At 40.1% G+C, this 20883-nt stretch overlaps 4 protein-coding genes across 4 annotated transcripts; all 4 read left to right on the top strand.

Annotated features, from left to right (window-relative positions):
• The first annotated feature begins 1039 nt into the window (after positions 1-1039).
• Positions 1040-7068, top strand: LOC131333408 (uncharacterized). Its single transcript, XM_058367912.1, has 5 exons — positions 1040-1732; positions 2795-5114; positions 5705-5765; positions 5858-6081; positions 6805-7068. The coding sequence occupies exons 1-5, from the start codon at positions 1618-1620 to the stop codon at positions 6860-6862; spliced, it is 2778 nt and encodes a 925-aa protein (XP_058223895.1). The 5' UTR covers positions 1040-1617; the 3' UTR covers positions 6863-7068.
• A 2010-nt stretch (positions 7069-9078) lies between these two features.
• On the top strand, positions 9079-13026 carry LOC131332310 (protein trichome birefringence-like 23). The gene is made up of 3 exons (XM_058366461.1): positions 9079-9612; positions 10189-10466; positions 11624-13026. Exons 1-3 carry the CDS (start codon positions 9312-9314, stop codon positions 12395-12397), a joined length of 1353 nt encoding a protein of 450 aa, XP_058222444.1. The 5' UTR covers positions 9079-9311; the 3' UTR covers positions 12398-13026.
• A 2179-nt stretch (positions 13027-15205) lies between these two features.
• Positions 15206-18199, top strand: LOC131332309 (high mobility group B protein 13-like). The gene is made up of 9 exons (XM_058366460.1): positions 15206-15662; positions 16253-16378; positions 16486-16757; positions 16854-16959; positions 17052-17117; positions 17220-17390; positions 17473-17573; positions 17703-17787; positions 17889-18199. Exons 1-9 carry the CDS (start codon positions 15267-15269, stop codon positions 18009-18011), a joined length of 1446 nt encoding a protein of 481 aa, XP_058222443.1. The 5' UTR covers positions 15206-15266; the 3' UTR covers positions 18012-18199.
• A 1178-nt stretch (positions 18200-19377) lies between these two features.
• On the top strand, positions 19378-20089 carry LOC131333396 (uncharacterized). Its single transcript, XM_058367897.1, has one exon. It carries the CDS (start codon positions 19484-19486, stop codon positions 20012-20014), a length of 531 nt encoding a protein of 176 aa, XP_058223880.1. The 5' UTR covers positions 19378-19483; the 3' UTR covers positions 20015-20089.
• Positions 20090-20883: the final 794 nt, after the last annotated feature.

The raw sequence follows: 20883 nt of genomic DNA, 5'->3' as shown, positions 1-20883 counted from the left end.
ATTTGTTATTATTTTCAAAAGCGTGGGTTGTGAACGTGATCCTTGTGAAAGTATTAGGTGGGAAGTTTTTTCCCTTCAGAAGTCTTGAGATTTTTAAGAGTTAATAATTGAAGGCATTGGGAGGCCCATCATGTAACTGTTTCTCGTGTCTCTCTTTCCAGTTTTCATAATTTCACATAAAGAATTGAACTCGTGATCTGTCTTTAAGACGTAAAAGAGTGAATGTGTTAATTCTTCCAATTTAACCTAGAACCATCAAATTGAATCATAGAAGAACTCTTGATTTTGTTGAGGTTGGAGGGGTAGCTCTGGTCCTTACGGAGAAGAATCTTGTTCATACTCGCAAGATCGGTGCTCATTTGTCCAGATTCATTTATCAGGAGGCTACAAAAAAAACTTCCGACTCAATAGAATTTCGGAAAGTCTTAATCCAAGTAACCAATTCTTAAGTTTGAGAATTTTGAAGCAATGAAATAAATTTTTAAATCAAACACGAACCAATTTTTTGTATGTGGTCTCCTAATAAATGAATTCGGACAAAACAAACCATTGCAACATCGAAGTAGGCACACCCTCATCAAGGGTAAACAAATATTCTCTCCTAATTAATCCCAAGGGTTTGGCTAAGTGAATGTGAGAAAACAATAAGTGTTTCTCAATGAGGTCACAGGTTCCATTCTCACAGACACCAAACATTCTAAATTTTGGGGCCAATAGCCATTGGGGGTTATACTTTACCCGGTCGTTACCTTCAAGGTCCCGAAATTAATCGAAGTGCGCACAATATGATCCGGACATCCGGTTATAAAAACAAAAAATCTCTCCTTGTGACTTGTTCTGTTACTTCTGTAACCTATGTTGGTACTTTTTACGAATTGAATGGACAAAGTGAGGCGTTCTCTTTGCACCCACTCTTCTCCAAGTAGATCCACAACATTGCTTTTCTTCAAACCCAGCTAGCACATTGCTTTTCCAAAAGCTCTTTTGTACAGTATTTCTTTCGGAAAAGCAGGGATGGCCCTCCTAACGGCAGCGTTAAACTGACCAGCATACCCATACTACATCGTTTCCCTCCAAATTCAATAATCAATACTCCTACGGAGTACTATTACCTTTGGTTCTTCCAGGGAGTTTTTCCTTCTTTAGTCAAAGAAATGTCAGAGAAACTGGCCACCCACCCACACCCTTTTTATTCCCTTCCCTCCAAACTTTCTCTTTTATCGGGAAGCGCAGATTCGCTCGTCTTTCCTCTCTCTAGCCTCTCTCTCTCTCTCTCTCAACTGGGAAAAGACCCAACTTTGTTGTTTTCCTCTGGTTCAAAGAGAGCATCACAGCAAGCCAAGTACTGGGTTCTTGTTTTTTGCTCAAGTACTTGTAGAACTGTTCTGAATGTGACTAAAATACACTCCGTTTTTGAGCTATTGAAAATCTCGGGGTTCGTCTGATTCGTGGGTAGTTTCTCATTTGTTTGGTTAGAATTTGTGATCTGGGCTCTGGGTGTTTGGTGTGATTTGAGATTCTTGGTTGAATTTTGAGATCTTGTGAAGTTGCTGTAAGGAGTTAATGTGTATGGTAAGTGGGTGTGATTGAATTTTGTGTTTTTTTTGTGTGTTTTGAATGGAGGAAGAATCAAATGTCCGGTTAGTTCGATGCCCTAAGTGCGAAAATCTTCTCCCTGAGCTCCCTGACTTCTCTGTTTATCAGTGTGGTGGCTGTGGCGCAATTCTCCGAGGTATTCTTCTTTCCCGGCCTCTCTGTACGTATATATGTGCGCCTGTGTATCTGTATTTAGGTTATCTCCAGCCCTATACTGAGATTTTCAGTCAATTCGAGTAAAGGCCCCATTACTATGTATTAGATTCTTAACCATCAACTCATCTAAAAGCTTAAGCTGTGAGAGATTGATAACTTTATTATTTATGTTCTAGTCTCAACACTATGAACCGCGGACACTCCGGAGGTAATGTTATCAGTGACAGGCACCAACACACCAACACTCTCCAGACACGAGTCCGAAAGTCAAGTGACTCTCCAGACGCGTCTACACTCAAGTCAAAAGTATCTTATTTTTTCTTGACTTTCCCACACCCCCCCCCCCCCAGCTGAATGGCCCTGGAGACTCTAAAAATGCTTTGGTCACTTTCAGGACCCTTGCAGGACACGGTGAGAGTGTTGAAACGAATCAGCAGGGTCTAGACTCTAGGTAGAACTTAGGAAAATCTTCTTTTTTTGTGAGATAGATGACAGTTTATTAATTACAAAGACACAAGTGAGTGATAAACTTATGGAAATATTCTTAAAACGTGTCCCCATTGTGTGGTGCCCTTCAATTTTTGAAAATTCACGTGTCGGAGTGTCAGTGTTGTGTCATTTTGGTGCTGCATAGCCCTGATATGAAACACTTCAATAGGTCATGTTCAAGCATGAATTTGAGTAATCAAAAGAGTCTCCCTCAAACAATCGGAAAAAAAAGTGTCTCCCTTGATTTGTTTGAAAACATATGGCGAACTCGTTTGGGTATGAGTTTGGGTAAAGGAGTGGGGATGCCCGGGATGGATTTGGCAGTTTTCACCCCTCAAATTTAAGTTTGAGTCGGGATACAAATGAGGTTTGAAGAGGCCCTCGTTTGCGAAGCATGTCTATATTTTGTCAATCCTAACAAGTAATCAATATGCACGACAGTTTGTACTCAAGAGCAAATGCGCTTGTATGAATGTGTTTAACTTATTTTTGTCTTCTATTATGTGTGATTTCAAAAAAGATATAAGACCCTTTCATTTTCTTAATACTGCAGCGGAGAAGAAGGGGCCCGTGGGTGAGCGCCTGTCAGAGAAATGTAATGGGGAGATGGGTAGAGGGGGTGTTGAGAATGGGCATGGTGGTACTTTAGAAAGCCCTTCCAAGTCTGCAAGTGATGATGGGCTTGAACGTGGTAGGAAAAAAGAGCAATTTCCAGAAAGATCCGTGAGTTTGGTTACTAATTCTTCCTCCACAACAGAAAAAAGGAAGTTTGTTAACAATTTTGATCATAACACTAGAATAGAGGCCACGAATTTAAGGGTCGATGATAGTGATCAAGATGGAGACGGGGGATATCGTAGTGATAGATACATGAAATACTCGAAATGCTCGTCTAGTAATGGGGTCAATGGACAAGGTGACGAGGTGAACACGAACATGAAAAAGTCTGAATCTGGTAATCCATGTGTGAAAACTATAGTAGAGGAAAATAAACCACCAATTGGGAGGTTTGCAGGTTCAATGAGACCAAGGCCAATTATGGACCACTGTAATGTGGAGAGCAACGGACCAGGAGCATTTTACGGGAATGGCAAAGGTGTTGAGGAACGGAGGAGGTTTCCGACTTTGCCTTATCCTGATGAAGGACCTTCAAATTATTGGCATGGTTCCTTTCATCGCTACACTGAGCAGAAAAGGATTCACCATGTTTTGGATGGGCTTAGTGGAGTTGAAAATTTGGAGAATGATCGAGCTGAGCTCATTAGGAAACTTGATGAGTTGAAGGATCAACTTAGCAGATCCTGTGATGTGACAGAAAAACCAAGTGTAAGGGCCCCTGTTAGTAGGACAACTGCTCCCCCACCGTCTCCACCTCCCCCACCACCCAATCATTATTATAGACATGATTATCATGTGCCACAAGGGCCAAGCAATTTATTTTCTGCTAATGTTGAACGCTTTGCTCCAGATAAACATGTTCAGGAACCCGTTTACTGCAGTCATAGTCATGGACCAGTTCCTTACACAAATGGTCGTGCTTATTCTCATAGGGATGAGGCAAGTGAATTCGCAGGATATGAGCAATCCTATCCCCCACAAAGGCTTAGTCAGCCTCCTCATCAACCAAAACCTCAATATTTTAAGCAGCCTTTTCATGACCATTTTCCTGCACATAACGTGGATTTTAATCTGAGTTCCCTTTCTTCACACCACAGTGAAACATTTTCACGCATCCCTACATGCTCTTGTTTACAGTGCTACAACAATTTTCAAGTCCCACCAAAAGTCCCACATCCCACTGTTAGGTCACAGGCTGACCCCATCAATCCTAGTTTCCACCGTCTTGTAAGTTCAGCTGCATATGTCGCACAGGGTTACAATGGTAGAGGTACCAATCCTCCTCAGGCAAGAAGTTCAACTGCCTTTGATGTAGACACTGTTGGTCTTGGTCTCCGGCGTCCAAGAAGGGTGGTGGTTGGAAATGGAAGCGAACGGCTTTGTCATCCACTAAGAGGTGGTGCTCCATTTATGACATGCTGCAGTTGCTTTGAGTTGCTGAAACTGCCAAGAAAACCTGTCGTAACAAGGAAGAATCAACAGAAAGTGCGATGTGGAGCCTGTTCTGCCATGATCTTGATTGAGCTTGAGAAAAAGGGGATTGTTGCTTCAGTTCCCACACAACTGAAGAAAGTTTTTCCTGACGGTGGTGCTACGGACTCCTGCTCTGATGACTATGGTAATTCTGGTTATGACTTCCATTTGACAGATAGTGAACCCAATGTCTTGTCGACAGAGCAAATGTTAAACTTTGATGATTCTGATGAGAGGCAAGATCCTCTGTCTTCATCCTCCAGTTTTTCGCAGGATGAGCTGAGCGCAGACAGTACGATTTCTCGGAGGGAAATCTCTGATTCTGCTGATATGCCTGCAAAAGATGATGTCCCTGTACGACTTCCAGATTCACCTCATCAGATAGATCCTGAAGCTGCTTCTGCTTTTGTGGTTAGCAGATGTGGAATGGGAAACAAGAGTAAACGCAATGATCAAGAGAAGTTGATCCCTGACAAAAGTACCTCGCGACAGAATTCTGTAAAGGATGTTTCAGTTGCAACTGAGATGGAAGTTTCATTTAAGGGGTTTCCAAATAGCAGGGACTCTACGGAGGTGAACAAAGAAAATCGACCTTGGATCAAGAAGGGGAGTGAATCCTTCTTTGCAGGTCTCATCAAAAAGGGCTTTAGAGACTTCTCGAGATCTAGCCAAATTGTGGAGACAGGAAGAACAAATGTTTTCGTGAATGGGCAACCTATACCCGATCGTGTGGTTAAGAAGGCTGTGAAGCTGGCAGGGCCTATTCAGCCTGGAAGCTACTGGTACGAATACACTCACTGGCATCACATCATATCATCTGTATATGTTGAAAACACTGTAATGTATGGATGGCAAAAGCCGCAAAACACTAATACCTAAGTAGAAATGTGTAATGTTTTTTGAGTAGCTTGAAAATAGGGATGAAATTTTGACCGACCTACAAAACAGCTGAAAAAGTTGGTTTCGATAGGTTTCCAGAGCTTAATCAGGCGGTTCAATCATCAGTGTTGTTTGTTTGATAAATTTGTGGACAACCCTGGCTTCAGTTTTTATGAAATTTGTTCACACCCTCTAGATCCGAACATATATAAGTGCATATGCAGCTTTAATCAACTCATGACCGGCAATGTTGCAGCCCAAATGTGTGTTCGGGAGACCATACCCTGCTCCCACCCAGACCCTAATCATATTTCCATCTTGGACCTTTTTTCCCCCCCTTCTATACGAAGTATAGTGTTTTCCATTCTGTTTAGAAATTTATACTAGATGGATGCTTGTATAACTTGAGTATTTGCGACATGCTGTATCTGTTGTTGTGGGTAACCTGCAATGCTAATTAATTGGTGGTGTTGTACTCTTTCTGCTTGGTCAGGTACGATTGCCGAGCTGGATTTTGGGGTGTGATGGGCCAGCCTTGTGGTGGCATAATTCCCGTGAGATCAATTACTCATTAGTTCCTACTGCGTACTCTTCCTTCAGTTTGATTGGACCTAATAATTGATGCAAATGCATAATTACCTTGCAGCCTCTCATTGAAGAATTTGATTATCCAATGCCAGAGAATTGTGCTGCTGGAAGCACTGGTGTTTTTGTAAATGGACGAGAACTTCATCAGAAAGATTTGGATTTACTTGCTGGCAGGGGCCTGCCTACATCAAGAGATAGGTCTTATATTGTTGAGATTTCTGGTAGAATTTTGGATGAGGACACTGGTGAAGAACTAGATAGCCTTGGCAAACTTGCTCCGACGTAAGTTCCACTGCTTCCTCCTCCAGATTATGTTTCTTGATTGCTTGCCAATCTCTTCATATTTGCAATAAGCAATCTAAGGGGGAAGGAAGCACAAAAACCCACGCCGCCGCCGCCGCCACCCACCCCCCCCACCCCCCCCCCCCAAAAAAAAAAAAAAAAAAAATAATAATAATAATAATAAAAAAGGAATCTGAATCTCTTACATTCTCAGTATGGTTACTGGATTCATGCATTGCAATTATTCATGAAAGACGTATTAAAGCTGTATAATTGGATGCAAATGGCTTACGAACAACCTCTCTAGATGACATTAATAGGCTATTCTGCTATTGGACAAACCCCTATAGTGGAGTGAGACGCAAACAAAAGAGAGCTACTAATCATAGGCCGGCTACCAATACTCGATAACAAAAAGAAGATGCCCAGTTTAGTCCCCATTATTATGGTTAGGTCATGTGCTACTAGTACTTGTAGAAAAGTTAAACTCCTCATTGATTTCCTTCTCCATCTTGCATGTGTAGAGTATCTTTTGGTAGTATCATTGTCGGTGATGATATGCATTTGGCTTTCACTTAGATGGTTTTAACATTTTCTGTATCCATTTTATGATTTCTCCTTTTGGTCTGTCAATTGCCTTATTGCTTTCATAACTGTTTAAACTACCATAACTGCTAAAGCTACTGTCAATGGATGCGTTATTGACTATTGGCTGTTGGACAGTGTTGAGAAAGCGAAGCACGGATTTGGTATGAAAGCTCCAAGAACGATTGCAGAATGACCAATTTCGGTTGAAGTGCAGTATGGTATGGTCATTCGTGAGAATAGGAATCTGTCACTTGCCATTTGGATTAGTGGTGCGCGTTTAGTATGCAGATGTAGCATTGGAGTTTTAGTACTACGATGTAACCTTTTGTTGTTTGAGATTTGTCAATGTTTGTAACAGAATTTTACGTGAAAATTAAGCATGTGCTGTGGTTATGCTTATCGACCTCTCGGGTATGATACGCTCTTTCTATAAATTGTTTGCCACCTTCATGCATTAATTCACCTGACCATTGTATGTAGTTGGATCGATAGAAATTGGAACACATACTTTCTTTTGCATGAGCTGGAACGAGCAATTTCAATGGGGAAGTAAATGATTGGCGCGTTAGGTAACTGACAGCCAGTACGCAAAATACCCCGTGGGATCCTTAAAACGGATTCATATAGCTGATCCCAATCGATTGGGACTTAAGCTGTTGTTTGGTTTTGTTGGGTAAATAAAGTTGAAAAGCCTAGTCCACACTACTCCTTAAAACCCATGTGTTAAGATGAGGGAAACCGAGGTCTTTTAACTAGCATAGATGAGGCATGTCTAGGCGATGTAAGATACATTCCAACAAATAAGAGCAACATGTGAACTGTCCTGAATTTTTGCACAATGTCGGATTTGGCAATTAGATAAGGAAAATTCTAAATTGGGCTGACAATAACAAGTGTATGAATGTGTATTAAAAGGTGTAAAATGTATATATAAATATGTGTTTTTTTTATCTTCTTGTGTGCTTAGTGGGCTGATAATAGATGTGCTTAGTGAGGTGACAATAGAAAGACCGATTAGAAAAACTTCTAGGGTACTTACAATACTGGGCTGATGGCAATTTTACTTTCACATATAGGCAAATAGCTTCCACTTTTCACATTCCAATTTGTATTGTTTTTATCATCACAACTCTAACAGAAATCCTAGCCGTACCGACCAATTTCAAACCGAAACCGTACCGACGGCCGCTCCGGGCTGTCTCCGGCCACCGGACGGCCGATCCGAGCCGTTCAAAAATTCTAAAAAAAAAAACCGAGTGGCCCTACGCGGGAATAAACGGCATCCGATGTGTGTAGGGTGGTTAGATCGAGTATCCTATTTTTCGTGTATACTCGTTTATATATGTATACGTGAAAAATAGGGTACTTGATCTAACCACCCTACATACATCGGATGCCGTTTATTCTCGCGTAAGGCCCCTCGGTTTTTTTTTTTAGAATTTTTGAACGGCTCGGATCGGTCGTCCGGTGGCCGGAGACAGCCCGGAGCGGCCGTCGGTACGGTTTCGGTTTGAAATTGGTCGGTACGGCTAGCACTTCTCCAACTCTAAACCACCCCCATAGCAGAACATATAACATATTTTTGAAGGAAAATTAATTTGGTGTGTAAACTACTCTTTTGGTCCTTATATTTCAACAAGCTTCATTTTGTTGTCATAATTTTAATTCCATCAATTTGAACACTATATATCATTTCAATGTCAACCAACCCCTGCATCTTCTATGACTACTCCCTACTCCTTGCATCGCATTCTAATTCGATGCTAGGATGTTTCATTTATATTTTGACGAGTCAACGAGATAAAATAGGTCCTTCCCCTTATGCTCTTCTACGTTGAATTAAAGTAAAAACATTATAGAATGAAATGCAATGTGATAGTGACAATTCTTGAAAAGTTAGAATCTTTAATATGCAATTCTTATGTCTCTTTACCAGTTAAAATTTCAATATTGACCAATAAAAGAGGTGAAGTAAGCATTTCAAAAGAAAAGAGAACATGTGCAACTCATGTGATTCATTTTTTAGGTTCTTTTTTTTAGTTTTTCCGCAACAACTCTAGACCAGCAAAGAAAACACATTTATGCTAGTGGTTTCTAATTCCATCGGTGTTTGTTTTGATCTCCTATTTTAAATTACTCCATTTTCTTTCTGTTTTCGATGTTAATAGTAGATGTCAAAGACACAACATTACAACGAAAGTAAAAGTACAAAGGTCAAATCTACGAAATTATAGCTACGGGTACCAAAGCAGCATCTTGTTAAAACCAGGGGAGCAATGGCGTAATTAATAAACCCTTTGAATTTTAATTAATTTTTTTTGGAAATTGGCGTCATTTTCAATTCAATGTGAGACTGTGACAGAGACTCTTGTTCTTTATGGACCTAATAAACTTTAAATAAATTAAGCTTTGGCTGCAACTGCCCTAACCCTTCAATAATACAACAACACAGTACACCTGAAAAAGAACAGAGTACAAGTTATTGCACTCTACACTGTTCTGTTAATTGTGTCTTGATTTCCAGTTAATTGGGATTTCGGCTCAAAACCCATGTTTAGATTTGTAGGAAAAATGGGCAACTTTTGAGTTCCAGCGGTGAGCTTTTCACAGAGAGAGAGAGAGAGAGAGAGAGAGTAGAGAGAATGAAGTGGAACTGGAAGGCGTGGTGGTGGTGCATCCGAAGGAACAATTACTTTCTTGTGAAATTCGCGGTTTCGATTCTGCTGGTGGGTCTTTCTTTTAGACTGCTGTTCTCGCAATCAACAACTGGGTTTTCAAAGGTTGCACAAAATCCTTTTATTGATGAAACAATGAGCCCAGAATCCACATTTGTGAAAGATTTTGAAGATAGAGATCAGATGCCACCAAAAGTTGGAGACATGGATCAGGTGCGACCAGATTTAGTGGATTTCTCGGAAGCAAGAGATCAGATTCCTAGAACAGGTACTCAAGCTTTGTGCTATTATGAGTCTATGTTGTTTAATTTTGTCTTGGATCATTAGATCAAATCAATTATGGTCCTCCAGATTAGTCGAGGTGTGCATAAGTCCAGATTAGTCGAGGTGTGCATAAGCTGACCTGTAACTAATCAAGCTTGGGTGGTTTGGATGAGCGATGTGGAATAAAGTCTAACAAAAAAAATCAATGGAGAAGACAAAATAAACTTCTGAAGTTGTCATTGGCTCAATGGGTAGTGCCCTGCATTGTCAAGGAAAAACACAGATAAGAAAACACTTAAAAATTTGTATAGATCTGCAAAAAAGAATTTTTTTTGTTTCCCTTATTTAGAACTCTGGGATCTTAGATGGTTTTCTTTGCTATGCACTCTTACTGTTTCAAATTCTGAATTTTTTGATTGGTGCTCTATTGGAGTAGTTTTCTGGCAAATTAGATTGATCTACTTGTCTTCCTTCATTGGGTTGTGTACTTTTTACCTTCTCTTAAGTATCAAATATCGATCATTGTTGTTTTGGTTGTTGGACTGAAGGAAGTTGTGTTTAAACCAAAAATTAAATGCAGAAAAATGTGATCTTTTCACTGGGGATTGGATCCCAAACCCGGCAGGTCCTGTTTACACTAATGAGAGCTGCCAGTTCATTGAGGTTCACCAGAACTGTATGAAGAATGGGCGACCGGATAGCGGGTATCTTTATTGGAGGTGGAATCCTCATGATTGTGAGCTTCCTCAATTTGATTCAGTGAAATTTCTGGAGATGATGAGGAATAAGGCGTGGGCATTGATCGGTGATTCTATATCTCGGAACCACGTCCAGTCCTTGCTCTGCATGCTGTCTAAGGTAATATTGACTGTGTTAGACAAATTCTGCGTAGAATTCCGTTATTCAAACTGGATGTTCAATAGGTTGTATTCCTTGCTTAGATGTCCTCTCTAGGATACTAGCATCGGTTTGGCTTAACAAGGTGTCTTGGAAAATAGCAATATTAATAGGTATTGATATGGTGTACCTTTTTTGTAGTTTTGATCCTCCATCAAACTTTGTAGAAAACAAGGAGGTTTCTACAAAGTGAGGAGCTTCTGAAATGGGCATTACTACTTAGAATTAAGTGGTAGTCGTATAATGCTTAGAAGTATTGTTTGTATGCTCGGTTCATAACAATATATTGCACAACTTAGGCTATATGGTAATTTAGTATTTCCCATCTTCATATTATTCTAGAGTCCTTCACAAAGTTTAAATGCTGGCCATTCAATGAATGGTTTGTCTTCGTCCTACTTCAGAATGTATAGTTGCATGACAGACCGTATCACTAAGAATTGGTTATGGCTTAAGTATTGGAATGCAGGAATTTGTGTATGATGTTTCGTATATGAATTTGAATAACTAGGAAACGTGGACGCTTCTCTGGAAGCTAATCAGGTTCATTCATATTGGTTTACGTAGAAGTTTCTAAAGTATACTATTTTTGTGAAATTTATCTCAAGGCAGAACAACTCGTGTTTCCTTTTTTCTAAAAAAAAGAGAGGCTTTTGTATGGGTTAACTTGTGGGAGCTCAACTGCATTTTCTTATTTGAGCTGCTCCCAAAATGAAGCTGCGTAAAATTGATGTTCTGCAGGCTTAGGCACTGAATCTTTATGGCTGCTGTTACTGTAAGACTTTCATGGCTTAGTTGATGTTGTGGTTTTGTTAGTTCATTGCTAATTTACGCGTTTTGACATTCACTTTGGCATTTGTATCTGGATGTTTATGCATTGGTTCATATATCCCACTACTATATTCACCAAGATGATATGATGGTTCCGTATGGTCTTTGAAACATGAAACCAATACAATAGGAGATGATCTTCAAATTGTGGCACCTACTATCTCTTTCATGACATGTGATTCTGTCAAGTAGCTTAATATTGTGAGTCAAATATCCTTGACGAGAGAGCTAAAGCCTTAACCAAAGCATTCCTTCAATTAATCGAACTAAACTATTTCCTCCTCAAGGTGGAACCAGCTGTTGAAGTTTACCATGATGCAGAATACAGATCCAGGAGATGGCACTTCCCCCTTCACAACCTCACTATCTCGGTCATTTGGTCCCCATTCCTAGCAAAAGCTGACATTTTCGAAAACTACGATGGTGTTGCAACCTCTGAACTCGAGCTGCATCTCGACCAACTCGACAAGACATGGACCGACCTGTATAACAGCTTGGATTACGTGATATTCTCAAGCGGTAAATGGTTTATCAAAACTGCAATCTACTACGAGAATGACAAAATATTAGGCTGCCACTACTGTCCCAAGAGAAACCTAACAGAGCTTGGTATTGATTTCGCCTATCGCAAAGTCCTCAAAAACTTGTTCGACTTCATCATTGCGTCCAAACACAAGGGAATTATCTTCTATAGGACGACCACGCCGGATCACTTTGAGAACGGCGAATGGTTCAGCGGCGGGAGTTGCCGGAGAACGACTCCTGTGAAAGAAGGCAAGTTTGAATTGAATCAGATGATCAAAATCCTACGTGACATCGAATTGGAGGAGTTTGAGAAGGCAGCTACGGATGCTTCAGAAAAGGGTGTGAATCTTAAACTTCTTGATCTCATGGAGCTTTCATTACTCAGACCAGATGGACACCCGGGTCCTTATAGACACTTTCACCCCTTTGCAAATGATAAAAATGCTAAGGTTATTAACGATTGTCTTCATTGGTGTTTGCCTGGGCCGATTGACTCATGGAATGATTTGATCATGGAGATGGTAGTGAGTGGTTGAGAGGTTAACCAATACCAAATTATAATGATGTTTTGGAGTTTTGGGGAAACAAAGGATCCGTCCCCTAAAAATAGTGAATCAGTTTCTTTGATGCGGAAGGTTCATCACGACATGAGCTTTTGGTGACATAGCTATATTTTTAGTGGGAATTATAATCCTGAACAGAATGAGGATATTGATTTTGGCAAGAACGTTGCATGGTTTTCGTGGCTGTCTCACACTGAGGTTTTCGTATTGGGTTTTATTCGGTTTGCATGCAAATTTGTCAGCAGTTGGAGGAGGAACTGAAGCTAATGGTATCCTCTTATGTTCTAATGTTGTTGTAATTGGAGATTTCCATAAGATTGGTTTCAAATTCCGCGACTTTCGCCAACTGGTACGATACTTACGAGCCTTGTGATGTTGTAAAGAGCAGTAAAGGGCTTGCTTTTGTATGGTATTATGAGCATTGCCCGTTATGGTAACCCTGGGTCGTGAGTTTTCACAAACTTCTTTTCTTTCAGCTAGTTTTATCTTGTAGGGTTTGAGCCTTTAAGGGCTTTGCCCCAACTAATTGTCCTAAAATTCAGGTATAACAGCAATTCCAAATGTTTAAATATAGAATGTATTGTAGGGGATTTGTATTTCCATATTTTGGTTATTTCCTATAGGTTGCTTGAACAACACTTCCTCATGCTACTCTTTATAGACAGCTCGTTGACAGTCCTGTATATCTTTGAGCTACTCGACCAGACATCGCCTATGCAGTCCATATTGTCAGTCGGTTCATGTCTGATCCACGACCACCTCACTATGCTTCCATTCTTTGTGTCCTTTGCTGTGTCAATGGCACTTTATTTCATGGTCTGCATTACTCAACCCATCCTTCTCTTGAGTTGTGTTCTTACTCTGATGCAGATTGGAAAGGTGATCCTACTGATCCACGTTCTACTAGTAGGTGTTGTTTCTTTCTTGGCGATTCTCTCATCTCTCGGTGTAGTAAGAAGCAATCTGTTGTTGTTACCAGATGTAGCACTGATGCCGAATATCGTGCTCTTGCTGATACAACGCCAGAGAGCTTATGGAGTCTATGGTTACTTGTTGATATGGGCATCAATCATTCTATTGCCATCACGCTTTGTTGTGATAGTAAGAGTGCTATTCAAATTGTTTGCACCGATGTTTTTCAAGATCACACCAAACATATTGAGATTGACTTGTCATTTCATTCGACAACATGATGTTTGTGGCACTATTCATCTGGTCTCTATTGCTTCATCTAATGAGACCGCTGACATCTCCACCTGAACAATTCCATAATTTAGTTTCCTAACTCAAGCTAGTCTCTGTTTTACCACCTTGAGTTTGAGGGGTATTTAATATATGATATAGTTTACTTGTATGTCCATATTTTGGTTATTTCCTAATCTGGGTTGCTTGCTCCATCACTTCTCCCTCTTGTATTGAATTGAATGTTTAGTTTCCAACACTCAATGTTGTCTCTATAATTGTAAGGGTAAATTTTACTTACCTCCCCTGAGGTTTCTGACAATGACAAACATCTTCCCTCACGTTTCTGAAATTACACTTGCCTCCCCTGGCATCCTGAGATATAAAAAAAAAAAATTAATTCTAGTGCACTTTTAGTCCAATCCACATTCCAAAACATCTAGGGAGAGAGTTCATAAGATGAAAACTTTTTGGCATACACCATCCATGTTCCTGGACCTCTTAAGACAGGACTTCTCGAAGCTGTTACATTCGGATTTGGGTTGCTGGTTTCGATTCTTTTTTTGGTATGTTACATTCGGATTTGGGTTTGCTTTTGATTCTTTTTTTTTTTTGGTACAACGGAGATAGACTAACAACTAAGAAGAGGCTGAGCCTCTAACAAAACCAGCACTCGCGACATTAGCTGCTCGCAGACTCCTAATTTCTTCCGGTTGAGTGAAGAAGCTGACGGGATTAGTCTTTTGATTTCTTCCTAGCTTGGCCATCCTGTCTGCAAATCTCCTTCTCGAGGGTGTGGTTGAGCGTGCATCCCGTCCTCCGCTACATCGCCTAGCTTGCTCTGTATTATTGCCCTGAAAAGCGAGTTTGAAGGATCTCGTTCATGATGCGGTTGATAGCAACCTTCGAATCCGATTCGGTTATTCATCGGTCCACTCTGGGAGCACCGGCTCCTCAATCTCCTATGTATTTGGGAGGAAAAATTATGGGGTGGTTTTAGGACACCGTCACGTGAGGCCCAAGACCATTGAATAATTATTCATTTGGGAGCTGTGAATAAGCTGAAATTCTTTACGTATTTTTTTTTATGGATAAATTCTCTACTTATCTTTGGTTTGTCTCACCCGTTCAAAATTCAGTTCAAATTTCAGGGAAATTTTCCAAAAGTGATAAAGAGTTTTTTTTTTTTTCTGTGTAGTTTGTGAAGAAAAAAAACTCATTTAGTACTTTTATAACACTTTTGAGAAACAACTACTCTTTTATTTATTATTTTGATTATTCTCATCGAGACAAATCCGATAATAGTAACAAAATTTTGATGCAAGATTGGTAACAAATCAAATAAGACCCAAAAGAAATAATAATGTGTGAATTTCACGTACATAATCGTGAAGCCCATACATATTTGAAAGGGTTGTGGTTGGTGGATTATGTACCCATAAACTTGGCCTTTATAACTTTTTACTGTCATCACTACAACGGTTAAATTCTTTTTAACTCTCCCATCTTTTCAAATCTCAACAATTTATTTGAATTTGAAAACTTTACCGTTGGCTCCTCCTCTCCCCTCTATATAGAACCCCCTTCCTCAACAAAGAACAGTACCCAACTAAAAACCTCTCTCTCTCTCTCTCTCTCTCTCTCTCTCTCTCTCAAAATCATGGCCGATACTATGATCGAAGACATGGCAATCAATACCAACCCTACCCGTTCAAAGAAAGGAGGGAGAAGCAGGAAGGCATTGAAGCCGACAAACCAATCACCAGATGAGCCCGTTACGTCCGCCCGAGTTGTCGTGACGCCACCGGAGGACTCTGCCACCGGGAAGGAGAATCACGAGAGCCTCTCACAGCCCAAGAAAACCAAATCAAAGAAAAAATCCGACCTTTCTTCTAATTTCGAGAAAGAGTTGGAGGAAATGCAGGAGAAGCTCCAGCAGCTGAGGATTGAGAAGGAGCAAACGGAGGAGATGGTGAAGGCCCGAGATGAGATACTGAAGCAGAAGGATGAGGAGATCAAGAAGTTGCAGAAGATCAAGGAGTTCAAACCCACCATGGTTCGTTTTCTTGAATTTTTTTTTCGCTAAATTGTTTGGTTGCTGAGAAAATGGTTTTTGATTAGAGTAATGCGAGAAATGGGAAATTAATGAATCTCGATTGAGGGTTTTGACTTATGGGATGTCCTATATTCTCCTAGGAAGTGGATTTAAGGTTGATGGTTCTTGGTTTCTGGTTCTAGGGTTTGATGATGACTGTTTACTTGTTTTCTATTATCTTTCTTGAGGCACTTTCAAAATGTTCAATCTCTGTTTGGTTGATGAGAATATATTAGGGTAAATAAGCAAACTTCAGAAAGGATAACCCAATTGACCCATATCAGTGTATCAAGGCTACCAAACGGACTAAACGGGCCACAAAACCATGGATTTTGAGACACAAAAACATGGATTTCGAGACAGGTCGTTCTCCTTCCATACATTAATTGAAGTCTTAAAGCTATCGACAAAATTTTGAGGTTTCACTCACCCTAAGTGTAAATATCTGATTTCCCCCCTTTATTTTCGTTGAAAGACAACAGGGTGGAAGATTCTTGATTTCTGGTTCTAGGATTTAATGGGTGTTTGCTCTTTGCTCCTTTTATCTCCAGACATTTCCTATTGCTCTATCTGTGGGAGACAAAGAGCTAGAAAAGAAAGAGAAGAAGAAAGGATGCCCTCAAATGAAACGGCCATCTCCACCTTATATCCTATGGTGTAAAGATCAATGGAATGAGGTAAACTAAAAGAATGAAATGTTTCAATTTTCCTTTATCTAGGATTCAAAACTGCATTGATCTGACTTTATGTCACTAAATTGCCTACTGGGTTATGTTGTTTTCAGATCAAGAAGGCGAACCCGGAAGCCGAATTCAAGGACATCTCAACCATTTTGGGAACAAAATGGAAGACCGTAACAGCCGAAGAGAAGAAGCCTTATGAGGAAAAGTATCAAGCTGAAAAAGAAGCTTATTTGAAGGTTGTCGGGAACGAGAAGCGCGAAAACGAAGCGATGAAGCTGTTGGAGGAAGAGCAGAAACAGAGAACAGCAATGGAGTTGCTTGAGCAGTATCTTCAGTTCAAACAAGAAGCCGGAAAGGAGACCAAGAAGAAGAAGTAAATTCACTAATCGGATTGGATTCATACCTATTTTTGGTTGCACAAAACTCCCCCATTCTCTCATTCACCTTATTGGTTTCTGCTTATGTACAGGAAAGAAAAGGATCCATTGAAACCGAAGCAACCGATGTCAGCGTTTTTCGTTTTTGCCAATGCGCGACGAGCAGCTCTGGTTGCAGAGAACAAGAGTGTTGTGGAGGTAATTGGAGAAGCCCTTGTCCTCATTTCTTGAATTTTTTTGCCAATAATCCTAATGTACAGACATAAATCGGCACCGTTTTGGGGGTACAGGTTGCTAAGATCACTGGGGAGGAATGGAAGAACATGACAGAGAAACAGAAAAAGCCTTATGAAAAGGTTTGTTCACTCTCTTTCTGTATTATGATTTTTCGACTGTGAAATCGATCTTTTGTTCTTGACACTATTATATTTTTCTGACTCTATTTGGGAAAATTGCAGATAGCAAACAAAAACAAGGAAAAGTATGCAGAAGAAATGGAGGCATATAAGCAGAAAAAGGAGGAAGAGGCTATCAATCTCAAAAAGGAAGATGAGGAACATATGAAAATTCAGAAGCAAGAGGCCTTACAATTGCTCAAGAAGAAAGAAAAAGCAGAAAACATAATTAAGGTTGTTACCTGCACTGATAAACTGATACCTTTCGATTTTTTTGGACTTTAACGGTGGCTAATAATGTATGTTTGCTATGCAGAAAACGAAAGAGAATCGCCAAAAGAAGAAGCAGCAGAAGGAAGAGAAAAATGCTGATCCAAACAAGCCAAAGAAGCCTGCTTCTTCTTTCATTCTATTTAGGTGACTAACTTTAACAGTCTAGTATCTTTTTAGTTTCTCTGGCCCGGACACCTAGTTATCAAAAATCTTTAGTATATCTGACTTCAGCAAGTCAAATTTGGTTAGTAATTTGACTTTTCCTTGATGCAGCAAAGAGACAAGGAAGAACTTAATGGAAGAGAGGCCAGGAATTAATAACTCTACCCTTAATGCCCTTATTTCAGTGAAATGGAAGGTATGTTGTCCCTCTGAATTGGATGAAATCTTATGGGGTATTGAAGTAAATGTGGTGTAGGACTAACGATTTTGGCTTGTTTTGTCAAATTGATGTTGTAGGAATTGAGTGAGCAAGATAAATTAACATGGAATGAAAAGGCTGCAAAGGCCATGGAGGCATACAAGAAGGAATTGGAAGAGTACAACAAAATTGCAGAAGTGAAGGAAAACAGGAAATCTTGAACTGAACCCCTCTGTAGAGATGTTCAACTGGTTCTGTTGAATATCTCCGTTGACCGGCATTGTTGAACTAGTGTTAGTTTGCCAGCCTCTTATCTTAGTTATTCGGAACTAGTTTCTGCTAATTTCTTAGGTCGTCTTTTTTCCATTTGTAGTCTGGAATTCGTATTGATGTCATTTCATTAAGATTCTCCAGCAGGCTCAATTTTCCTTGTTTAATTCTAAACTTCAAAATCTATTAAGCAACAGAAGAAAACAGACACCACCAGGCCCAAAATAAGGACTCCAAAACAAAACAAAACAAGCCAAGGTAAAAAAACCCCACAATTTAGATAAGACAATAATCCGTACTTATAATTCCTTGAACACGTGGTGGTTTAGAGGCGAATGTTCAGTGAATGGAGGCTTCCTTATGAGTAATTTAGTTATTTAGTGATTAAGGGACTTTACTAGGTTGTGCCCCAACACCCTTCTCCATCACATATTTATATTGGATTCATAGTATTTATTCTTGAGTCTCACACGAATATGTGTTGGAAAAGAACATATTGAGATATCATCTGGTGATGTCCTTAATGATTTTTCTTTTTTCGAATGTGATACACTAAAACTTCTAAGGTTTTTTTTTACAAATGCAAAAAAAAAAAAAAAAAAATCCCATCCAGTGGGGGCCTGTTCCGCCGGGCGTAAAGGCGGAATGGATGTGTTTTCGTTACTTAAAGGAAAAACGGAGGCGTGGAACAGGTAGGACCAATGTTATAGCGGTTTCAAACTGACGGCTAAAGCGATGGCTGTCTTCCTTCAACTCACATGAACTCTCACAATTTTTCCGGCAAACAAAAGTACCACTTTGTATGGCAAAGAAGTTTTTTGTTATGATTTGGTCTCGATGATATAACAAAGTTCATCATTGGGTCTTGATGAAATGAGTAGGGAATTTAGACAAGGAGAAAACAAAATTAAGCACGCAGTTTACGGTAAATATTTACCTCATAGACTTGAGTATAGAATTGTTTTGATAATAGTCCTTGCACGAATGCTAGTAATTTTGACGTCTTTGTAAGACACCTTCACGCTAGCATTTTTGACTTGGAAGTATAATTTTCAAGGACTAAACGTATTTGATCTGTCGTTTGCACAGTACATGTGTGATTAAACACCGAATTAGGAGCGTTCAACTCAGACCCCCCTTTGTTAATTGTCACTTCTTCCCCACCTAACCACGACGCCACTATCAATCACGTATCGCCTAAATTAATCTTGTGAGGTGGAATTGTTTCTTTTACATTTTTTTTTTCCTGATAATCGTGGAAGCACTACGGCGGTGCTCGTAGAGTAACTCTGGCCCTTTTGTTCATACTCCATAATCAAACGTTGAACCTCACCATCTCTCTCTCTCTCTCTCTCTCTCTCTCTCTCTCTCTTAAAATTAACTCTCTGTACTTCTTTGAGTTCTCTCTCACAAGCCACAGACAATGGAGAAGATTCAAGACCGGAAAGAAACACAAACCCAAAAAACCAACGACGGCCACAACCCCACCAAGCCCCTCGTATGGGACTGCGGCAGCTCTCTCTACGACTCGTTCGAACTCAAGTCCTTCGAACGCCAACTCGACTCCGCCATCGCCTCAAGGACCCTGTCCATGCCCCACTTGCCGGACCGCCACGCTCATCCTCATCATCACGCGAAACCCAAGCCCATCTCCAAAAAGTCGTCAAAATTCTCTCGCCCGTTCCACAAACTCGTCAAATCCGTTTTCGGCCCGAAAGAAAACACCAGCAGCAGCTCGTTGTTTAGTGACCTCGAAGGATCATCACAAGATCATGGGTTTTACTTTGTTTACGACAAGTCCGGTTCGCTTTCTACGATTCCTGAGGTGGCGGAGAAGGCGGCCGAGTACGGCAGTGTTTTGCCGGATTCTGATGAGTCGCTGGTGAAGAGGGCGGCTTCTGAGCGGTTTACCGCCACTTCTGTCGGTATTTCATGTGCTATTTTTTTCCGATAGACTTGAACCTTTCACAACGTACGTAATATTGCTAATATCAAGCTGATTTATTTTTCGATATTCAATTTACGTGTTAATTGACGAGGTACACAAAATAAAAGTTTCATATCAATGAGAGGGAGACCGGCGCACGCCCGGGACGCCCCCGTCCTATCCAAGTGTCATCATTTGCGGGGTATATTGTTTTCCCGTTGTTTAATGTGATCCTATGTTTTTTTTAACCGTTAAAATCTCCTAAACCACATAAGAAACAGACAACACAAGAAGCAAAATAAGTACTTCCTTGGTCCCGATTTATTTGTACAATTTCGGGTTTCCAACTTATTTAAGAAACCAAATCTAATTATTTGATTTGAAAATCTACATAACATGAGTTATTGATTTTGAAATCAAAGATGCTACATGCACAACGGTTGTGCAAAACATCAAACACAATCAATTTTCATCCGTCCATTGTTGTAATAAATGGTCAAGATTCGTTCAAACTTTTCCTTGGAAGAGTTAAACTTTTTCGTTGGAAGAGCATCTTTGTAAAATCTAGAGCGTCCAAACACATCTGAACGGTCAGAATTGGTTACACAACACACACAACGGTTGTGTGAGTATCATTTCCGTTTTGAAATTGGACAGTTAATTTGGGACATGTATATAAGTTAAAAAGACGACAATCAAATTGGAACGGAGAGAGTAATTTGTAGGAGAAAGAAGTTTTTAGTTTTGATTAAGGGGGTATTTGGGAGCACAATTTTCATATTTTGCATTTTAGATTACCGGACTATGACTGTTTGAGAGCGAAAAGCAAAATGTAGCGTAAAAAAACAATTGCGTTGGGGCCTTCTAATTATGGACGGTGGATTTGATCTCTCAAG

Source organism: Rhododendron vialii, chromosome 7a, assembly GCF_030253575.1.
Source record: "Rhododendron vialii isolate Sample 1 chromosome 7a, ASM3025357v1".
Taxonomy (NCBI): domain Eukaryota; kingdom Viridiplantae; phylum Streptophyta; class Magnoliopsida; order Ericales; family Ericaceae; genus Rhododendron; species Rhododendron vialii.
Note: the sequence above shows the minus strand (reverse complement) of the source record. Positions and strands in the feature narration are given on the sequence as shown.

Coding starts and splice junctions, on each gene's coding strand:
- LOC131333408 (XM_058367912.1), top strand. CDS start 1,618: ATGGAGGAAGAATCAAATGTCCGGTTAGTTCGATGCCCTAAGTGCGAA. Junction 1,733..2,794: donor CTGTGGCGCAATTCTCCGAG/GTATTCTTCTTT, acceptor TTAATACTGCAG/CGGAGAAGAAGGGGCCCGTG. Junction 5,766..5,857: donor CTTGTGGTGGCATAATTCCC/GTGAGATCAATT, acceptor ATTACCTTGCAG/CCTCTCATTGAAGAATTTGA.
- LOC131332310 (XM_058366461.1), top strand. CDS start 9,312: ATGAAGTGGAACTGGAAGGCGTGGTGGTGGTGCATCCGAAGGAACAAT. Junction 9,613..10,188: donor AGATCAGATTCCTAGAACAG/GTACTCAAGCTT, acceptor AATTAAATGCAG/AAAAATGTGATCTTTTCACT. Junction 10,467..11,623: donor TGCTCTGCATGCTGTCTAAG/GTAATATTGACT, acceptor TTCCTCCTCAAG/GTGGAACCAGCTGTTGAAGT.
- LOC131332309 (XM_058366460.1), top strand. CDS start 15,267: ATGGCCGATACTATGATCGAAGACATGGCAATCAATACCAACCCTACC. Junction 16,758..16,853: donor AAGGAGACCAAGAAGAAGAA/GTAAATTCACTA, acceptor GCTTATGTACAG/GAAAGAAAAGGATCCATTGA. Junction 17,118..17,219: donor AGAAAAAGCCTTATGAAAAG/GTTTGTTCACTC, acceptor GGAAAATTGCAG/ATAGCAAACAAAAACAAGGA.
- LOC131333396 (XM_058367897.1), top strand. CDS start 19,484: ATGGAGAAGATTCAAGACCGGAAAGAAACACAAACCCAAAAAACCAAC.